The sequence below is a fragment of the Mirounga leonina genome, unplaced genomic scaffold (assembly GCF_011800145.1).
Source record: "Mirounga leonina isolate KUSES-001 unplaced genomic scaffold, KU_Mleo_1.0 Mir_175, whole genome shotgun sequence".
NCBI lineage: Eukaryota > Metazoa > Chordata > Mammalia > Carnivora > Phocidae > Mirounga > Mirounga leonina.
The window spans coordinates 29,888,191-29,904,594 of NW_023270453.1; the positions used below are offsets into that span (position 1 = coordinate 29,888,191).

Genomic DNA, 16,404 nt, shown 5'->3' on the forward strand with positions numbered 1-16,404 from the left:
GTGTTCTGTTTCCAGCCTGGCTTCTTCTTAGATATTCTGATTTTCCAGATAGCTCTCTGTTTTTATCAGTAGGGTTACCTAAGATAAAGCTATTTGTGGAAAATGCAAACCTGTGACACTGGCCTTTTCCCCAAAGGAAAATGTGAGTAAAGGGGAGGTGTTGTCTGCAAACGGGGCTGGCATCCTTTGAGGATGCACAGGGAATCGATCGGTTGGTTGGTGTCTGTTTTGAAAATGTGAATGACCTTTGGGTTAAAGGTTAGAAACCGTGTCCCCCTTGACTAGAGTAGACTTTCTGAGCCCATCTGTTGTCTCAGAAAAACTGCTGAGCCCTTAGAGGCCCAGCGATTCCTAAATGGCTCCCCAGGAGAATTTATTTTTAATCTTTCAGAATAATTTTAGATTTATAGAAAAGTCGCAAGATTGGTACAGAAAGTTCCCAAACACCCCTCACCCTATCTCCCGCACTGTTAATATCTTATCTGACTAGGGTGCATTTGTGGAAACAGAAGCTAACCCTAGTACGTTAGTGTTAAGTAAACTCCAGACTTGATTTGGATTTTGCCAGTTTTTCCATGAAGATCCCCTTGCTGCTCTAGGAACACAGCCCAGGCTCCCACAGTGCATTTAGTTGTCATGTCGACCCAGCCTCCTCTGAGCTGTGACAAATTTTCAGTCTTGTTTTCCTGACCTTGATGGCTTTGAGAGGTACTGGCCAAGGGTCCTGTAGAATGCCCTCTACCCCTGTCTGGGTTTCTGTGATGTCTTTCTCATGATTAGCCTGGGGGTTATGGGGAAGAAGACCACGGTGCGCTTCTCATCCCACAATATCAGCAGTCACGATATCCACCTGCTCTCTGGTGAGGTTAATCTGATCGCTTGCTTAAGGTGGTGTCGGCTATTCTTCTCCCCTTTTCCTACACTGTTCTTTGAAAGAGAGTTGCTCCATTTAGCCCACATGGGGACGTGGGAATTTAGCTCCACCTTCTGGAAGTGGGGGGTGAGTTTCTACATACATTATTTGAAATTCTTCTGCACGGAAGACTTGTCTCTTCTTCCCGTTTATTTATTCAGTGATTTATTTATATCAAGATGGGCTCATGGATGTTTATTATATACTTTGGATTAAAGTATACTGTGTCCAGTACTGTTACTAAATGCTGTGTTATTAATACTAATTAAAACGCAATACTGCATTATTGGATTAAAGTAGACTTTGGATCCAATACCATGTTATTTTTTGTGTTGCTCCAGGTCCAGCTTTGGGAACTGAGGGCTCTTTCAGGTTTGGGTCCCGTGTCCCTTGACACACCCCGTCCTTCTGGTTTTTTTGAGCACTTCCTTACTTCCCTGTACTCTAAGATGCTGCAGTCTCATCTTGTATTTTCCCTGCCCCAGATCTAGAATTAGCCATTTTTCTAAGGAACTCCTCCCTCCCCTAAGGAGTTTTAAAAATCCAGGCTCCTGGATTTCATGCTAGACCTGCAGAATCTGTCCCTGGGCCAGGTCTAGGTGCAGACATTTTAACAAGTTCCCAAGTTGGTCATGGTGCTGCTGTGAGCTTGTTGGGGGATGCTTGGGAGTCACTGATGACTTCAACCTGAAGCAAAGGAAGACAAAATAGGCCAAATGATAGAGATATTCTGGGGATCAACGTGCATGGCATCTGTAGGCAGACAGGCTCCCAGAATCAGAATTGGAAAAGGTTTGATTTTGTTTTTCTGGTTTGCTTATTCGTTTACCTCTTAATGAATTCAAACAGAAGTTATGCAGCACTGAGCAAGAGCCAGGCCCATGATCCTGCCACCATGGAGCTGACAGCCAAGGGGAGAGAGACCCCCAGAACCAAGTGACAGACACTCGTGACTGCGGGGACCTGTCTGAGTCACCCAGAGGAGCGGTTACTACCTGGTCTTAGCTTGCATACAGAGAACACATAACTAGAAACACCATTTTCTGCCCTTCAAGAAAGGCATCAGGGGGTCCTGTCTCCATTGTAAGACTAAAAGAGCCAGCGTGTACCCCCAAAAGTCCACGTTCCCAGGCTGCATGTAGACAGATGTCCTGTCTAGAACAAGAAAGGCAGAAGCTGACCTGGGGGCTGGGTAGCCCCCCTCCCCCATCAGCCCCTTCAATCCCTTCCAGTTCTTTCCCCCCAGATTTGGAAACTTTTACTAGCATTATCTTGCCCCTTTGTAGGGAATTCCAGGTGGTGCTGTTTAACACGCAAAGATAGCAAAGCAAAGGAAAGAGGCCTAGTAAGGAAAACTAAGGATAGAGAGTATTAGATGGGAAAAGCTGCCTTGTGGGTTTCTCAGCACAGGTAGATTACTGTGTAATCACAGTGCGTTAAGATCTTCCCCATTCTGCTTCCCAGGATCAGCACTGTGCTCACATTCTGGGGAGAGAGTGCAAGAAGCCACATTTTGCTGTGGTGGAGGACGGCGTCCGCGGGGAAGCTGGGGCCTTGCAGGCGGGGTGATCCAGCTGTTCTGCAGATGCCTTTGGGGGTCGGGGGCTGTCCACACCCGTGTGCTGTGCACGTAGCCACCGGATGATTTGTATTTCCACGTGTAGAAGCAAACCACTGATGCTTTTCCATTCTCTCCCCAGCTTCTTCCTGGAGAAGAACATGTTTGTTTTCTTCTTGAACATCCTGCGGCAGAAGTCAGGCCGCTATGTGTGCGTTCAGCTGCTGCAGACCTTGAACATCCTCTTTGAGAATATCAGTCACGAGACCTCACTTTGTAAGGACAATCCTTGACACTTGCCTCCTCACCACTGAGCTTTGGTAGCACGTAGCTTGGCATGGTTTTCGTGTTGCTTTTGCATGTCTGTGCTTAACATTGTGTCTTTGTGTGCTTGGGCTGCTGTAACAGAAGGCCCTGGATTGGGGGTTGAGAACACAGAGATCTGTTTTCTCATAGTTCTGGAGGTTTGAAGTCCATGAACAAGGCGCCATCAGGGGTAGTTTCTGGTGAGGCCTTTCGTCCTGGTTTGTAGATGACCGTCTTCTTGTTGCTTCTGGTGTGGCCTTAGTTTTTGTGTGTGTGCATGTGTGCACGTGGAGAGAGAGTTCTGGTGTCTTCTTCTTAGAAGGACACCAGTTTTTTTTGATCGGGGCCCACCCTAGGACCTTGTTTAACCTTAATTACCTCCTTAAAGCATCTGTGTATATTGTAGTCACAGTGGGGGTTAGGGCTTCCTGGTGTGAGTGGTGGTATCATGCAGTTCGGTCCATAACACCAAGTTTATCCCTGCGTGGTGTGGTACCGTGAAGGGCTGAGAGGGCTCCCCTCTGCTCAGTGATTCTGGGCTGTTCCCATTTTTTTCTTTATAACTTGTTGGGGTCGCTGAATCATCAGCCAACGAAATAAAGGCTAGAAGCAGCAAGGTGAGGAAGAATGGCCCAGGAGTGTGCAAGGTGTGGGCTCTGGCAGCTGACTTGCCTGCCTAGGGTGCAAGGGTGCGGCTCGGAGCTGCTTCTCTGCCCTCACTAAGCCCGAGCTCTACATCTGAAACAACCACCCTGTGAGGGCCGTGCCCTCACTTAGTGCCCAGGGATTTCCAGTCGGCAGCCCGTGGTGACAGCTCTAGCAAGGCCAGAATCCAGAAGGGGCTTCGGCCTAGCCGAGTTAGTTCAGGGGTCCACAGCTGGGGGTGATTGTGCCCCTGGAGGGCATTTGTCAGTGCCTGCGGACATTCTTGGTTGTGGTCGTGGGTGGGGGGTGGGTTGTTGTTGGCATCTGGTGGGTAGATCCCAGGGGTGCTAAACATCAAACAGCACAGTAAAGGATTATCTAGCCCAAATTGTCAGCAGATCCGAGGGCAAGAAACCGGGTTTAGCTTCTCTTCCTGCGTGCTTGACCTCTAGCTTTATTACTCTAAGACAACTACAGCAGGCCCTGCCTGCCAGAAGCAGGGAAGAGAAGACAAGTGGCTGAATGTCTGTGTCAAAGGCAGGCTCTAGGTCCCCAAGACGGGTTTAGAAAAAGTTTCTGGTGGGTGGAAGGAGGTAGAGGTGGTGGCATTCCCCCTCAAGAGGAGGCAGGGAGAGGCCCAGGCCTGGCTGTGCATGGTGGCTCTGGGAAGCAGCCACTAGATGGTGCTGCCGTCCCAAGAGTCTCTGCTCACACTTCCCAACGAATATGAGTTGACACATATGAGTTGACTCACTCTCCCTAAGTGGTTTCCCGTGTTAACAGCTTTTGTTACCCTGGATATGAATTGTGTGCGGTTTCTGAAAACTCCGAGCGGGGAAGACCCGGCTCGGGGGTGCAGGCTCTGGACTGTGACCCACCAGGTCCCGGGCCCGGCTCTGCCACGTTGGCCTTGTGTGGGCTCCAGGGGTGGACTCTCCGCTCCCCGCTGCGGTTTCTGCTTCTGTGAAGTGGAGAGGATACTCGTATCTGGGGAATAGAGTGGTCTGAGGATTAAGTGTGACAGCAGATGTGCAGAACGGAGCCTGGGGTCTGGCAGATGGAGGCGTCCACTGGAGCTGCTTTCATTGTTAAATCCAGCGTTCCCCCAAATGTCTGTTCTCGGGTAATCCGGCCTAAGCCCAGCTAGCCACGGTAGTTGGGATGGTAGAAAATGCTGGAGTTTCTGGATCACATGGCTTTTCTTGAATTAGGACTGAAAAGGGGCCATGCTATGAGAAACGCAGGCAGACGCCACTGTCTTTAGGAAGAACTCACCAGAGAGCTTTTTATAAGCCCTGCAGAAGGGGCAGACATCACCACCTTTTACAGCACTTCGATTTGGGGGTAGGGGGAGGAGGACACGTGACTTTGGCTCTCATTTTTATTTTCCATTCATAGGAAGGAAACGTCCTTATTCTGAAACAACAGCACCAAAAACCAAACAGCATGAGAATATAGAAAGCAAAAGTTCTGCAGAGTCTCTCCCTCACGGTCCAGTGGACACATAGCATTTTGCCATTTGTTTTCTGTTTTCCGACTTCCTGCCGTATCTCAGATCTTCATGCAGCCTGTTCACGTGCCCCCACCTAGTGTGGCTCCAGAGCTGCGTCTTGCTGAGCCCTGAGCTCTTCAACCTGCCCACGGTCATCGAGGTGCTTTCCGGGTTTTCACTATTACCAGCAGCCATTTCACAAGTGCACCTGTCGCCTGTCGGGTTCAGTGACCTAAGTCACAGAGGGCCCGAGAGACTGAGATTACTTAGAGACTCCTGGGTTGAGAAAAGGATACCACAGAAAGTCGGCCACCCAGTGAGGGGGTAGTAGAAAAATCCCAGCCGAATAATAGAGACACCTCGGCTGCCCCCACGGTGGCCCTCACCACCCACAGAGTTCATCCTGTGGAGGCCCTGGAAAAGTCCCTGCTGGGGAATGATGGGAGCATGTGGCTTTTCCAGCTCAAGAGTGCAGCCGAGAGGCTGTGGTTGTATGTCTGAAGTGCCGGCAGCGGTGTCCGTGCCCCTACTGGCCCGGAAGCCGCCAGCCAGTCACAGTGGGGCTCCCCGTGACATCTCCGTAGTCCGTTCTCCTGCCAGCTCGTTCATCTCCAGCCACAGCCAGGACAGAATGGGGAAGAAGGGCTCTAGGCCTCAGCATCACCTGGGCTGCTTGTTCCAAGTTAAGGTTCTAGGCGTGTAGGTTGTGGACTGTGCACAGAATAGAGCACTACGTAGCAAAACGGAGGAAAGGAGTGGATTCTTGCCGCTGCGTGCGGCAACGCGGATACCTCTCAGATATGGTGACCGGTGACAGGCCAGACACGAGAAGCGTGTCGTGTGGTCCATGGATGTGAAGCTCTAGAACAGGCAGTACGAGTCTGCGGGCTTCAAGTCAAACCAGGGCTTGCTGTGGGGGAGAGGGGGCTGACTGGGCAGGGCTGTCAGGGAGCCTTCTGCGGAGCTAGAGGTATGTTCTGTCTGATCTGGAGGGTCCTTACGTGGTGTGTATGTTTGCAAAAATTCATCCAGCTGGACACCAAGATTTGTGGTGTGTGTATGTATATACCCGTGTGTGTGTGTATACACTATATATACACATATAAATACATAGGTATCTGGATTTAGATTCACCTGTATGTAAATTTCCACATATATCAAGCTGTACACTTAAGAGTTATGATATGTGTAATGTCATTTTTAAACAAGTCAATTAAGATTCTTAGGACCCCCCGCCCGGACCCACTGCCTCCTCTCTTGGAGCTTCAGGATTTGCCTCAGGAATTGTTAGTCAGGAGGTACAGAAAACTGTGCTAAGACTACAGACTGCAGGGCCTGTCTATAAAGCCAAGAACACCCAGGAGGCTTTTCTGAGGGCAGTGGCTTTCCTGGAGAGCTGGCTTCTGAGGAGAACCCAGCAGTGGGCCCTGCCATGGTCCCTCTCGCCGCCCCGGGCTCCTGGATGGCTCTTTGGCGTGCGTTTGGTGATGTCAGCCTTTCTAGTCGTACTTTGGTTTAGGTTGGGTACCTCTTTGGCACGAAATAACGGTCTGTTTCCTGTTCCCTCCCAAGACCAACTGTGTTCAGCCCTGGTGGCTGGAGGGTCAGTGGGGTCTCTGGGGTCTCCGTGTAATAGCACTAAGAGACATGGTAGCTGCCATTACTGCATGCTTGCTTTGTGCCCCTCACTGTCCATAGTGCTTCGTCTGCTTTAATCCTCACAGCAGACCCCTGGGGAAGGTACTGTTATTCCTGTTTTTAGACAAGGAAACTGGAGAATGGGGAGGGTAAGCGGCTTTCCCAGGGTCACCCAGCTAGAAGTGGCAGGGGCAGTGTGGATCCAAGTCCCCTTCGAACGCAAGGCTTCTGAAATACGAGCAGGGCTCCTTAACACGCCCAGTGTACCTTGTCCACCCCAGAGATCTGAGTCGGTGGGCAGGGCTGGGGCCCAAGATTCTGTGTGTCTGATGAGCTCCAGGTGATGCTGGGCTGTGGGGTCTGAGGACCAGATTTTGAGTAGCCAGGTTCCCAACCATTGAGCTTTACTGCCTTACCACATCTGCCTGCAGGTGTGGGTGTTGATCCCATTCTGCCTTTAACTATTGGGGGGGCGGCGGTGGGATGGTGCAGCATTCACAGACTGGCTGCCCACAGGACACACAGTGGGGATGGCAGCACCCGCTTTGCAGGGTGGCTGGGGAGGACTCAGATTTGCGTGGACAAGGACCCAAGGCCGGGGTTGCAAACTGCAGGCCCACAGGCTGCAGCTGACCTGTAGACTTATTTCTGCCTGCCAGTCCAGCATGAAGAACTAGCTGGTCCTGTGGCCACCATTGCAGAGTCAGGGCAGCCTTCAGATGTTTTCCAGCTTCCCTCACACAGTTGGAGGCTCCCCTGGTGCTGGGCCTGCATTTCTGCAGGGGCTGGGGGTTTGGACGAGGGTGCCCGTTCTGCAGTTGACCCCCGTGCCTCGGGCCCTTGCCACCCAGTCTTCATTATTCATCCCCATTAGTGCATGACATTGACACAGACTTTGACCTAGGACCTGACTTCCAGTTCCATCTCTGGGACTAACGGTCTCTGTGACGTCTGGAAAGTTAATCAACCTCTGATTTTTTTTTTTTTTTTAAATTCTCTGCAAAATGGGGAGAACAAGACCTGCTGGGCCGGATTGGATTGTTGTGGTGATAATGTAAAGCACTCAGCCTGGTGCTGGGCATGTAGTGGAGGGTTCGGCATGAAGTAGCTTTTAGGAAATCATGTTGCTCTATGGGGAGAAAAAAAACACACAGCCCTTTGTCGCATTCAGGGATGGCAGTGTGACTCTTGATGGCAACATGGAGCAGCTTTTAATAAAATACAGTGCTTTTTCCCCTCATGTGTGGGTGGTTTGTGAAAATGCCCACACACCAGCACATCTGCCCTACCCCCAGCTCTATGTTGAACTTTGCCAGCAAGGAAAAAAACGTTCAGACGTTTTTTCTATTTGGTGTAGGAGGGAGGGGTAGCCCGGGCCTTTTTCTCTCATGGCTCTTGAACTTTCTGGAGGCTGCGCATAGCGGCTGCCTGATTTCTGTGTTGGCTGAAGATGAAGCTGCTCCCTGTTGGCCTTTTAAACCCCAGTGACCCAGAAGTTTGATGGGTTCGAGCACATTCAGAGTCCTCTGTTACCTGACTTTGTCTGCTTGGCTTTCCTCCGGCACGAATTAACCCATCTGTTTTGTGTTTTTTTTTTTTTTTTCCTCCCTCTAGATTATTTGCTCTCTAATAACTATGTAAATTCTATCATTGTCCATAAGTTTGACTTTTCCGATGAGGAGATTATGGCATATTATATATCGTTCCTGAAAACACTTTCGTTAAAACTCAACAACCACACCGTCCATTTCTTTTACAACGAGGTAAGTAAGGGCCAAAGGGGTATGTACATTGGGGCGGAAAGCTAGCCGGTCAGAAGAGCACCTTCAGGCCGGGTGGCCTCGTATCTGTTGACAAAGTACTTGCATGCTCACCCTTACCTGATTTTCATAGCAACACTGTCAGACCTTGACCTGCTTTTAAAAAGAAGTTGGTTGTTTTTTGTTTTTGTTTTTTTAATTTGTAAGTCACCTCTCTGTTTCTAATGTAAAATTCAGTTTGTGCTACCCCAGAGCATTGCCTTCTCGGCAGGGAGAAATGCCTGAAGGTTAACTCGGGGTTGTGCTGCCCTGTGGGAAAAGCCGGCACTGTGGTTCGCCCCGGCTTTGCCACTTCCCTGCTGCATGACCTCAGAGACTTCTCCGTCCTCTGAGCCTCAGTCTTCTCATCTGGGAATGGGGATGAAGATCTACACCTATCAGGATTTTCCAGGGGTTGAATTAAATGAGATGATGTCTTCAAAGCCCCTAGTACATACCTGGCTCCTTAAAATCACAGCCATTGCTGTCCTTCACTAATGTCCCTGGTATCCTTGGGAGAATTACTAGCAATTTTAGTAAATAAGTTGCTGCTGTTTTCACGGTGAAAAGGAACTTGAGAAGCTCAGTTTATCTCACATACCAAAAGGTACCGATGTCGGCTCTCCTGGGCCGGTTCATCCTGTGGCTCCGCCGCTTCATTGAGGATGCAGGCTTTTTCATCTGTCTGCTCTGCTGACCATATAGTTGGCAACCGTCCTCAGGCTCAACCCCTCATGGTCTCAGGATGGCTGCAGCAGCTCCAAACATCACATATTCATGCGCCACTGCCGAAAAGCCTGAAGAGATCGCTTCCCTTCTTGTGTTCCTTTCTAACTTCCAAAAACACTTCTTTCCCAGAAGCCCCCCAGCAGACTTCCTCATGTGTCTTCCTGGTCAGAATTGTGCCACATCTCCCTCACTGGGTGTCGGGAATTTGGGAGCAGCCTCACAGGGCAGCTCTGCTTGGTCTTTCACGAGGCTAGATGTGAAGGCTGGATCGGGTTCGGGGGATCTGCTTCAAGGCGGCTCACTCCTGCGGCAGACCAGTCAGTGCTGGCCTTTGGCAGGAGGCCTCGGTTCCATAGGCTTCTCCAGTGGCTGCTTGAGTGTCTTCATGGCATGGCGGCTGGCTTTCCCCAGAGCAAGCGACCCAAGAGACCAAGATGAGCTGCAGTGCCTTTTGTGACTCAGCCTCAGAGGACACACACCGTCTTTCCCACCATGTTATTTAGGTCACACGGGTTGGCCCTGACCCAGGGTGGGAGAGCATGATAGCATGTGAATACAGGCGGTGATGGTCACTGGGCCGTCCTGGAGGTGGGCTACCACACAGCCAAGTGCTGTCTGCTTCTGTCTGCTTCTTTCTAGAATCAGACCGCCCTCTCAAACATACCCTCTGAGTGTGGGCAAAATCCATCTAGCTGTCCCCATGGGATGCAGCAAGAACAGCCTGAACCTTGATTTTCCATGTCTAGATTAGGAGTGGGGAAGAACTGGTCTCCGGGGGAAGAAACATTAGTTGTCAACCACAGCCACAAAATGTATGGCAGTTTGAAAAATTAACATTGTGTGGCCCAGTATCTGGCAGATGGTAGGTGCTCGTTCACCATGTCCAGAGACACGTAGATGATCTTTGCATCGTGCCAGAGACTCCCCAGGTGGGTGAAATTCAGGCCAGAGAGAGGTACCTCCACTCAGGTGCAGCTGGGCTTGTGTACCCCAGGATGGGAGGGCAGGACCCTGCGATTCTGGGACCAGAGCAATGCTTCTGGAAGAACATCCTGCTGGTCACCAGGGGAGGTGAGCTCAATTTCCTCTTGCATGTGGGCCAGTGTTGTAGCTACCACTTGCCAAGGGTACACGTCTCGTGCTCAAAGTGTCATTGCCCCTATTAGACAGTTGTCACCGTGCTCTAGGCTGGCTGTTGCCTCTTCCCCACGCCCTCACTGCCCACGGGTGCCCTTGGAGCGGGGATGCAGAGCCATGTGGGACACTGGCCAGGAGAGGGCAGCAGAGCTTGCCCGGCACAGCTCTAGGCCCAGATCCAGGCCCCAGCAGTGCAGTTCTATGCTTCGGAACTGCTTTGATCCCTTCTGATGGTATCTTTTTAATGCCAGCAGATTCCCCAACCCCTCCTCCTCCATGGCAATGTGTCTACTTTTAGTATTTCTAAGTAGAGAAATGTGTCCTAGCCAGAAGAGAATGCTGTAAAACTTCACACTTGCCTTTCATTAGTTGAAGTGGCCTCTGAGAGTAACGATCGGCCTCACTGCTGATGCTTGTTAGGTGGGAGGTCCGGTGGTAGGCCCCGGCCCCTGAAATCACCTCAGTGACTCCTAGCAGCTGCGAAGTGGGAGTTGTGATCCCCATTTTATAGACGAAGGCACAGAGGCTTAGGAATATTATAGCAGGCAGCTGTGAAGTGGTAAGACAGATCACAAGCCCAGGTCTGGCATTGTCGGGACCCTTTTCTATTTGTTCTGGGACGGTCTCGCCTCCCCATTCCTTCCCACATTCCCCACTGGGAATGAACCACTGGCTTGAGTTTCATGGGGGATAATGGTTTTTTCCGCTTTTATGGTTGTTTGATACGATTCGGAAAGCTGGGTGGGAGGAGGCCTGCCCTATGGGTTTGTAACTCGTTTTCGGTACTTCTTTTGTTTTAGCACACTAATGACTTTGCCCTGTACACAGAAGCCATCAAGTTTTTCAATCACCCTGAAAGCATGGTTAGAATTGCTGTAAGAACCATAACTTTGAATGTCTACAAAGGTAAGCTTCCCTAGGCACTCAGGCCTTGTCTGATTTCTAACCTGACGGCTGGGGCTTGCTCTCTTGAGTCTGTATACACAGCTCTCCGGTGGGGACAGGGGGCTCCTGTATGACAGCTGGGGTTGCATGTCTCATGAAAGGCTCGTAGTCATGGAACATTTAACAGGCCCCTTGTGTGAAGTTTTGTGCCACTTCTCTCGCGTGCGCTCAGTTCTATATGTTGAAGTCTCCGTACAGACACACGGTAGTAGTAACATCCTAAGAAAGGCACGTGTGGGACTCCAAGCAGCCATGTGATACTTAGATAAAGCGGAGTTGTCTTTTGAATGTTATATTTACATTTTTGTGTTTCAGGCTGTAAACTGTACTTAAAGTACAGCCTGGGGTTATGGGATCTTTGAATAATGTATAGAAGCATTTGATGTCACAAACGGCAGGGGGCAGCATTGTATTCTCAACTGACTGTAAAGCCCAACAAATTTGCCTTTTGTCAAGATGTACTTAATGCCCAAAACATCGCCTCTGGGAGAAAGCCCTTCCACGGGTTCCTGCCCGCCTTGGCACAAAGTCTGGCTGGACACAAGTTTCCTCGCCTGGAACTGCCCCCTGAGGGCACATCTTCTCTGCCTGACACTGGGATTATTCGCCCTGGAGTCACCACACTGGAGCTGGTACTCCATATTCTCAAGGACTAAAGGGCTTTGACCTTCACGAGTTTTGAGTTATGATGTTATTACTTGAGATGACCCCTAATTGGGGGTGGGAGGAGCTCCTCAGGGACTCACTCCAGCCTCATTGTGGGATTGCTCTAAATTGAAGAGCCTAAGAGCTGGGTGGGTCCCCCCTCCAGGGTCCCAAATGGAGAGTCGGAGAGCTGGATCCAGCCCTCAGACGTGTTTTGATTGGCTTAGGTATTCCTTGAAAAGATACATGGTTGCCAGTATTTAAACACAGGGGAGATCTTGGGTCACTCTGTGTTTTTCTGACTTGAAAGTAGAGACTTGGCTGCTCTGGGCCCACAGTCTTGTAGGGCAGTGGTGAGTGGGCACTGAGAAGCAGTGCCTCTCCCTGGGGTTGAGGCCCGGGCTCCCTAGTTCACAGGCTGGGTCTCCCAGCCTCACTCACTGAGTCACCAGCCCACCCAGCAAGCTGCTGAGTTTGTGCCCTGGTCTGAGGCCCAGTTCTGCCGCCCCTGCTCTCTCCTCTCTCTTGTTCTCTTCCAGCCCATATCTTTAGATGCCTCCTGCCCTAGCCCTCTGTCCCTCTGAGCAACTGTCTCACCATCCCAGTTCCTAACCCTGTTAACTGTTGTCTGTTTTTTGCCTTTCCTTCAATGACGATTCCCGTGTTCCTTATTCCAGTGTCATGTAAGTTATTAACTTCTGGTTTTCTGCTTTCTTAACTTATCCTTACATGTAATATACAAGAAACTTGCCTAATAATGGCATGGTTTCCATTGTAGTCAAGCTAAATGCATTGCTGAGAAGTAGGCTTTCTGATTGCACTATTAATGTTTAGCCCAATTAATTCATTTTATTAACTATAAAAATAGCATAAGAACTGCCTTGATGTGTATGGTTTCATGAATAAGATAACCATTTTTCTAGTATTCCCAGGAAAGACAGAAAAAGTTCAGATTATAGCAGAGAGCTTTTTCATTGTGGTTTTTTTTTTTTTTTTAATCGCCCCCAGTTATTTTTGGTAGCTTGACTTTTTTTCTTCTTCTTCTTTTGTGAATTTTCTCAGTGGATAACCAGGCCATGCTGCACTATATCAGAGATAAAACCGCTGTTCCTTACTTCTCCAATTTGGTCTGGTTCATTGGGAGCCACGTGATCGAACTTGATAATTGTGTGCAGACTGATGAGGAGTAAGTGACCGCCTTGCGGGGGGCAGTTGGGGGCGGGTGCTTCCCAGGCAGAGAGAGTAGTTAGGGGAGAATTCCATTTTCATTGAGGGAAAATAAAACACTAGCACGAAACTTCCCCACCTGTGTGTCGGCAGAATGTGGACTTCTATCCTCTGAAAGGTTCCACCCACCTTCCACTTTTTATAACTGTGGAAAGTTAGAAACAACTCTCATACCTCCTAGAAGGGAAGAGGGTCACTAAAATCAGCGCACCCATACATGAGGTGCCAGGCAGCTGGTAAGAAGAGCAAGATGATCCGCCACCTGGTGAGCAGATAAACAAAATGGGGCGTTTGCATACAGTGGGATAATACTGGGCAGTAAAAGGAAAGGAAGTGCTCACACATGGCATGCCATGCTTGGACCTTGAGAGCATGATGCTCAGTGAAGGAAGCCAGATGCAAAGGACCACACTCTGTGTGACCCCATTGATACGAAATGCCCAGAACAGGCAGGTCTGGAGAGACTGAGCATAGACTAGTGGTTTCCCAAGATGGAGGAGGGGGTGTGTTGAGGGGAAATGGGATTATAGGGCTGTTTTGGGAGGAGGGGTTAAAAATGTTCTAAAGTGGATCGGGAGGACAGTTGGACAACTCTGCAAATGTACTAACAACCATTAAATTGTACACTTGAAATGGGAGAAGGGAATGGGATGGGAATTATATCTCTGTAAATCAGTTAAAAACAAACAAACAAAACAACAGATTAAGATGGTGATTTGGGCCCAGAATGATGAATACAAGTCCCAGAGCAAGATTCCTCCAAGTCAGTACTATTGATCTTTGGAACTAGGGAATTCTGGGTTCTGGGGGGCCGTCCTGTGCACTGTAGGATGTTTGGCAGCATCCCTGGTCTCCACCCACAAGATGCCAGCAGTGCCCCTTTTCTAGTTGTTTCAACCAAAAACGTCCCCAGACATTGCCAGATGTCTCCTTTGAGGCAAAATCGCCATCTGTGGAGAACTACTGCCCCAGAGTGACAGCTTAGCGGAGCCCTGGAGAGAGGCTCACCTAGGCGGGCTCGGGACGATAAGGGGATCCAGGAAGGAGGTCTCTTGGGGGACAGGGCTCAAGCCATAGAATATAAGCCCCAGTACTGGGAAAGAAGTGGGCATAGATGGGTGGCAGATCCGACAGGGCATTTGGGAAAACCAGGACCTTTATGGAGATGAGTAGTTATGGATGTGACACATAATGTGGCACTTGATTCCAGAAAAGACAAAAAGTTATTCCAGGAAGGAAGTGGACAACTCATCCTCTGTGTGGCCCTACGGTGAATGGTCCTGATGATGTCAACACCACTTGTTGATGACCTGAGGGGGAGGGGCGGAGGGAACGATAAGGGTTCCGTCATGCCAGGAGGTCATTACACGATATCTAAAATGGCTCAAAATAGATGACCTTGAAGATTTTCTAGAGGTGTGGGGAGAACTATCCACGGAAACAACTCGAAAGTTAAAACCTGCCTTCTCTGGAGAGACTGGGCCAGAGCTGCTGTATTTTATCATCAGCTTATCAATACCCTTTAACTTTTAAACCCATCTGCATATATTTTTTTAAACTAAAGGTTTAAAAAGTGAAGTGTGTTAACTATCTTGCTGAAGAAAAATTCCCACAGTATCTTATTAAATGGGAGAAAAGGTTGCAAAACATAGTAAATAAATGTTCTAAGTCTCGGCTGGATGGTGGGCCCATAGGTACTCCTCATACTGTTAGCCTTTACAACATGTATTTGCTATGTATATTCGTTAAATAGCTTATTAGAGTACAATAAGAATTATTAAAAATTATGTGAAAGAAACATCAATCCTATTTTTACTTTTTTTTTTTTTAAGGCACGTATGGTTAGATGGATAGATACATAATACCTGCATTTAGATGTGATTATAAAGGGACATAGAAATGGGAATAGGAAAACAGACTGTAGGGTCGCAAGTCCCAAAATGTTATCGCTTAGTGGTTGGACTACAGGAGACCTTGATGTCTTTTGCTTTTTCTTCTTCAATTTCCCGTCTTCTGAAATGACCATCTATTACTTGAGTAATAATTATAATACAAACAAAATGTCTTACCACAGCTACATTGCTCCTTGCAACAGATCCACTTTGGGGGTAGTGAAAGTGTACCACTAGCTGTTTTGGGGGTTCAGTCCTTGGCAAGTGTAAGACTGATGACCCATGGGGCCCAAGCAGCAGGCTTGTTGCTTTACTGGAAGGAGACAGAGACCTCTGGGCCTGGGGTCGAGTGTCACCTCCTTGCACTGTGCCCCCCATATGGTCAGGGCCAGGGAGTTGGATGTGGTTGCTGAGGACTGCTTTTCTTTTTGGAACTCCTCTGGAGCATTTTAATTAGCAAGGATTTATTGCTCCATTAATACTCCTTATCTTGGGAGGCGGGGGATCTTGCCACATTGACTAGCGGCTACTCTTGTGGAATGGCTTGCTAAGGGAGCTGGGTTTTGCTTTATTTACCCATTTTGTTTTGGGCTGTGGTGGTGGGGGTGGGGGAGTTGTAGTGAGGCCCCCAGAGGGTAGGGGGTACCCCAGGAGTCCCCTACAATGGATTGCGGTACACCTGCCCATTTTCCCTTTGTGTATGCCAGCAGTAGGGCCAGTGTAAGTGTCCCTTGAGCCTGTTTGTTGTGTGAATATTTGTTGTATGAATGAAACATTCCATCTGACCCAAGTCCTAGGCCAAGGCCCAAAGGCTCTGTGCTTTGGCTTCCAGGCTAAGGCTGTCCTTTTTCTTGGCAGACACCGGAATCGGGGGAAACTGAGTGACCTGGTGGCCGAGCACCTGGACCACCTGCACTATCTCAATGACATTCTGATCATCAACTGTGAGTTCCTCAACGATGTGCTCACAGACCATCTGCTCAACAGGCTCTTCCTGCCCCTCTACGTGTACTCACTGGAGAACCAGGACAAGGTGGGTTTGGGGGCCTGGGCCCACCATGCCTGCGGGCTGAAGGCAGTCTTCAGAAGGGGGAAGAACAGTCCCCTTGAAGAGGACCAAGCTTTGCAAGGGACCAGGGCTTCGAGCCTGAGAGAGATGCCTTTCAAAAGCACACTGGTTTTCTTTTCCTTTCCTTTTATTTCCTGGGGGAGGAGGGGTAGGTGGAGAGAGGGAAGGCTGAGAGGGAGGGAGGGAGGGAGTGTGTGTGTGTGTGTGTGTGTGTGTTTTGCGGGGGGCAGCTATAAAAGTGAATGGGAAAAGAACAGGACACCAGAAGGAAACAGGAAACCTCTATGAATTTAGGTTTTTGGTTTCTGTGCATCCTACTCTTGAGGTATTCTCATTCCTGGTAACTTTTTCTTTTTCTTTTTTTTTTTTTAAAGATTTTATTTATTTATTTGACAGAGAGAGACAGCGA

The 16,404-nt window shown here is 49.2% G+C and overlaps 1 protein-coding gene across 7 annotated transcripts in view; it reads left to right on the plus strand.

Moving 5' to 3' along the window:
• CLEC16A (C-type lectin domain containing 16A) overlaps window positions 1-16,404 on the plus strand; it is a 200,864-nt gene that overhangs the window by 13,078 nt on the left and 171,382 nt on the right. For all 7 annotated transcript variants that reach the window (XM_035022276.1, XM_035022275.1, XM_035022279.1 and 4 more), the window contains exons 3-7: window positions 2,614-2,747; window positions 8,167-8,315; window positions 11,018-11,123; window positions 12,870-12,993; window positions 15,785-15,959. In XM_035022276.1, the coding sequence (XP_034878167.1) occupies window positions 2,614-2,747; window positions 8,167-8,315; window positions 11,018-11,123; window positions 12,870-12,993; window positions 15,785-15,959 (688 nt within the window). The remainder of the gene's footprint in view (window positions 1-2,613; window positions 2,748-8,166; window positions 8,316-11,017; window positions 11,124-12,869; window positions 12,994-15,784; window positions 15,960-16,404) is intronic.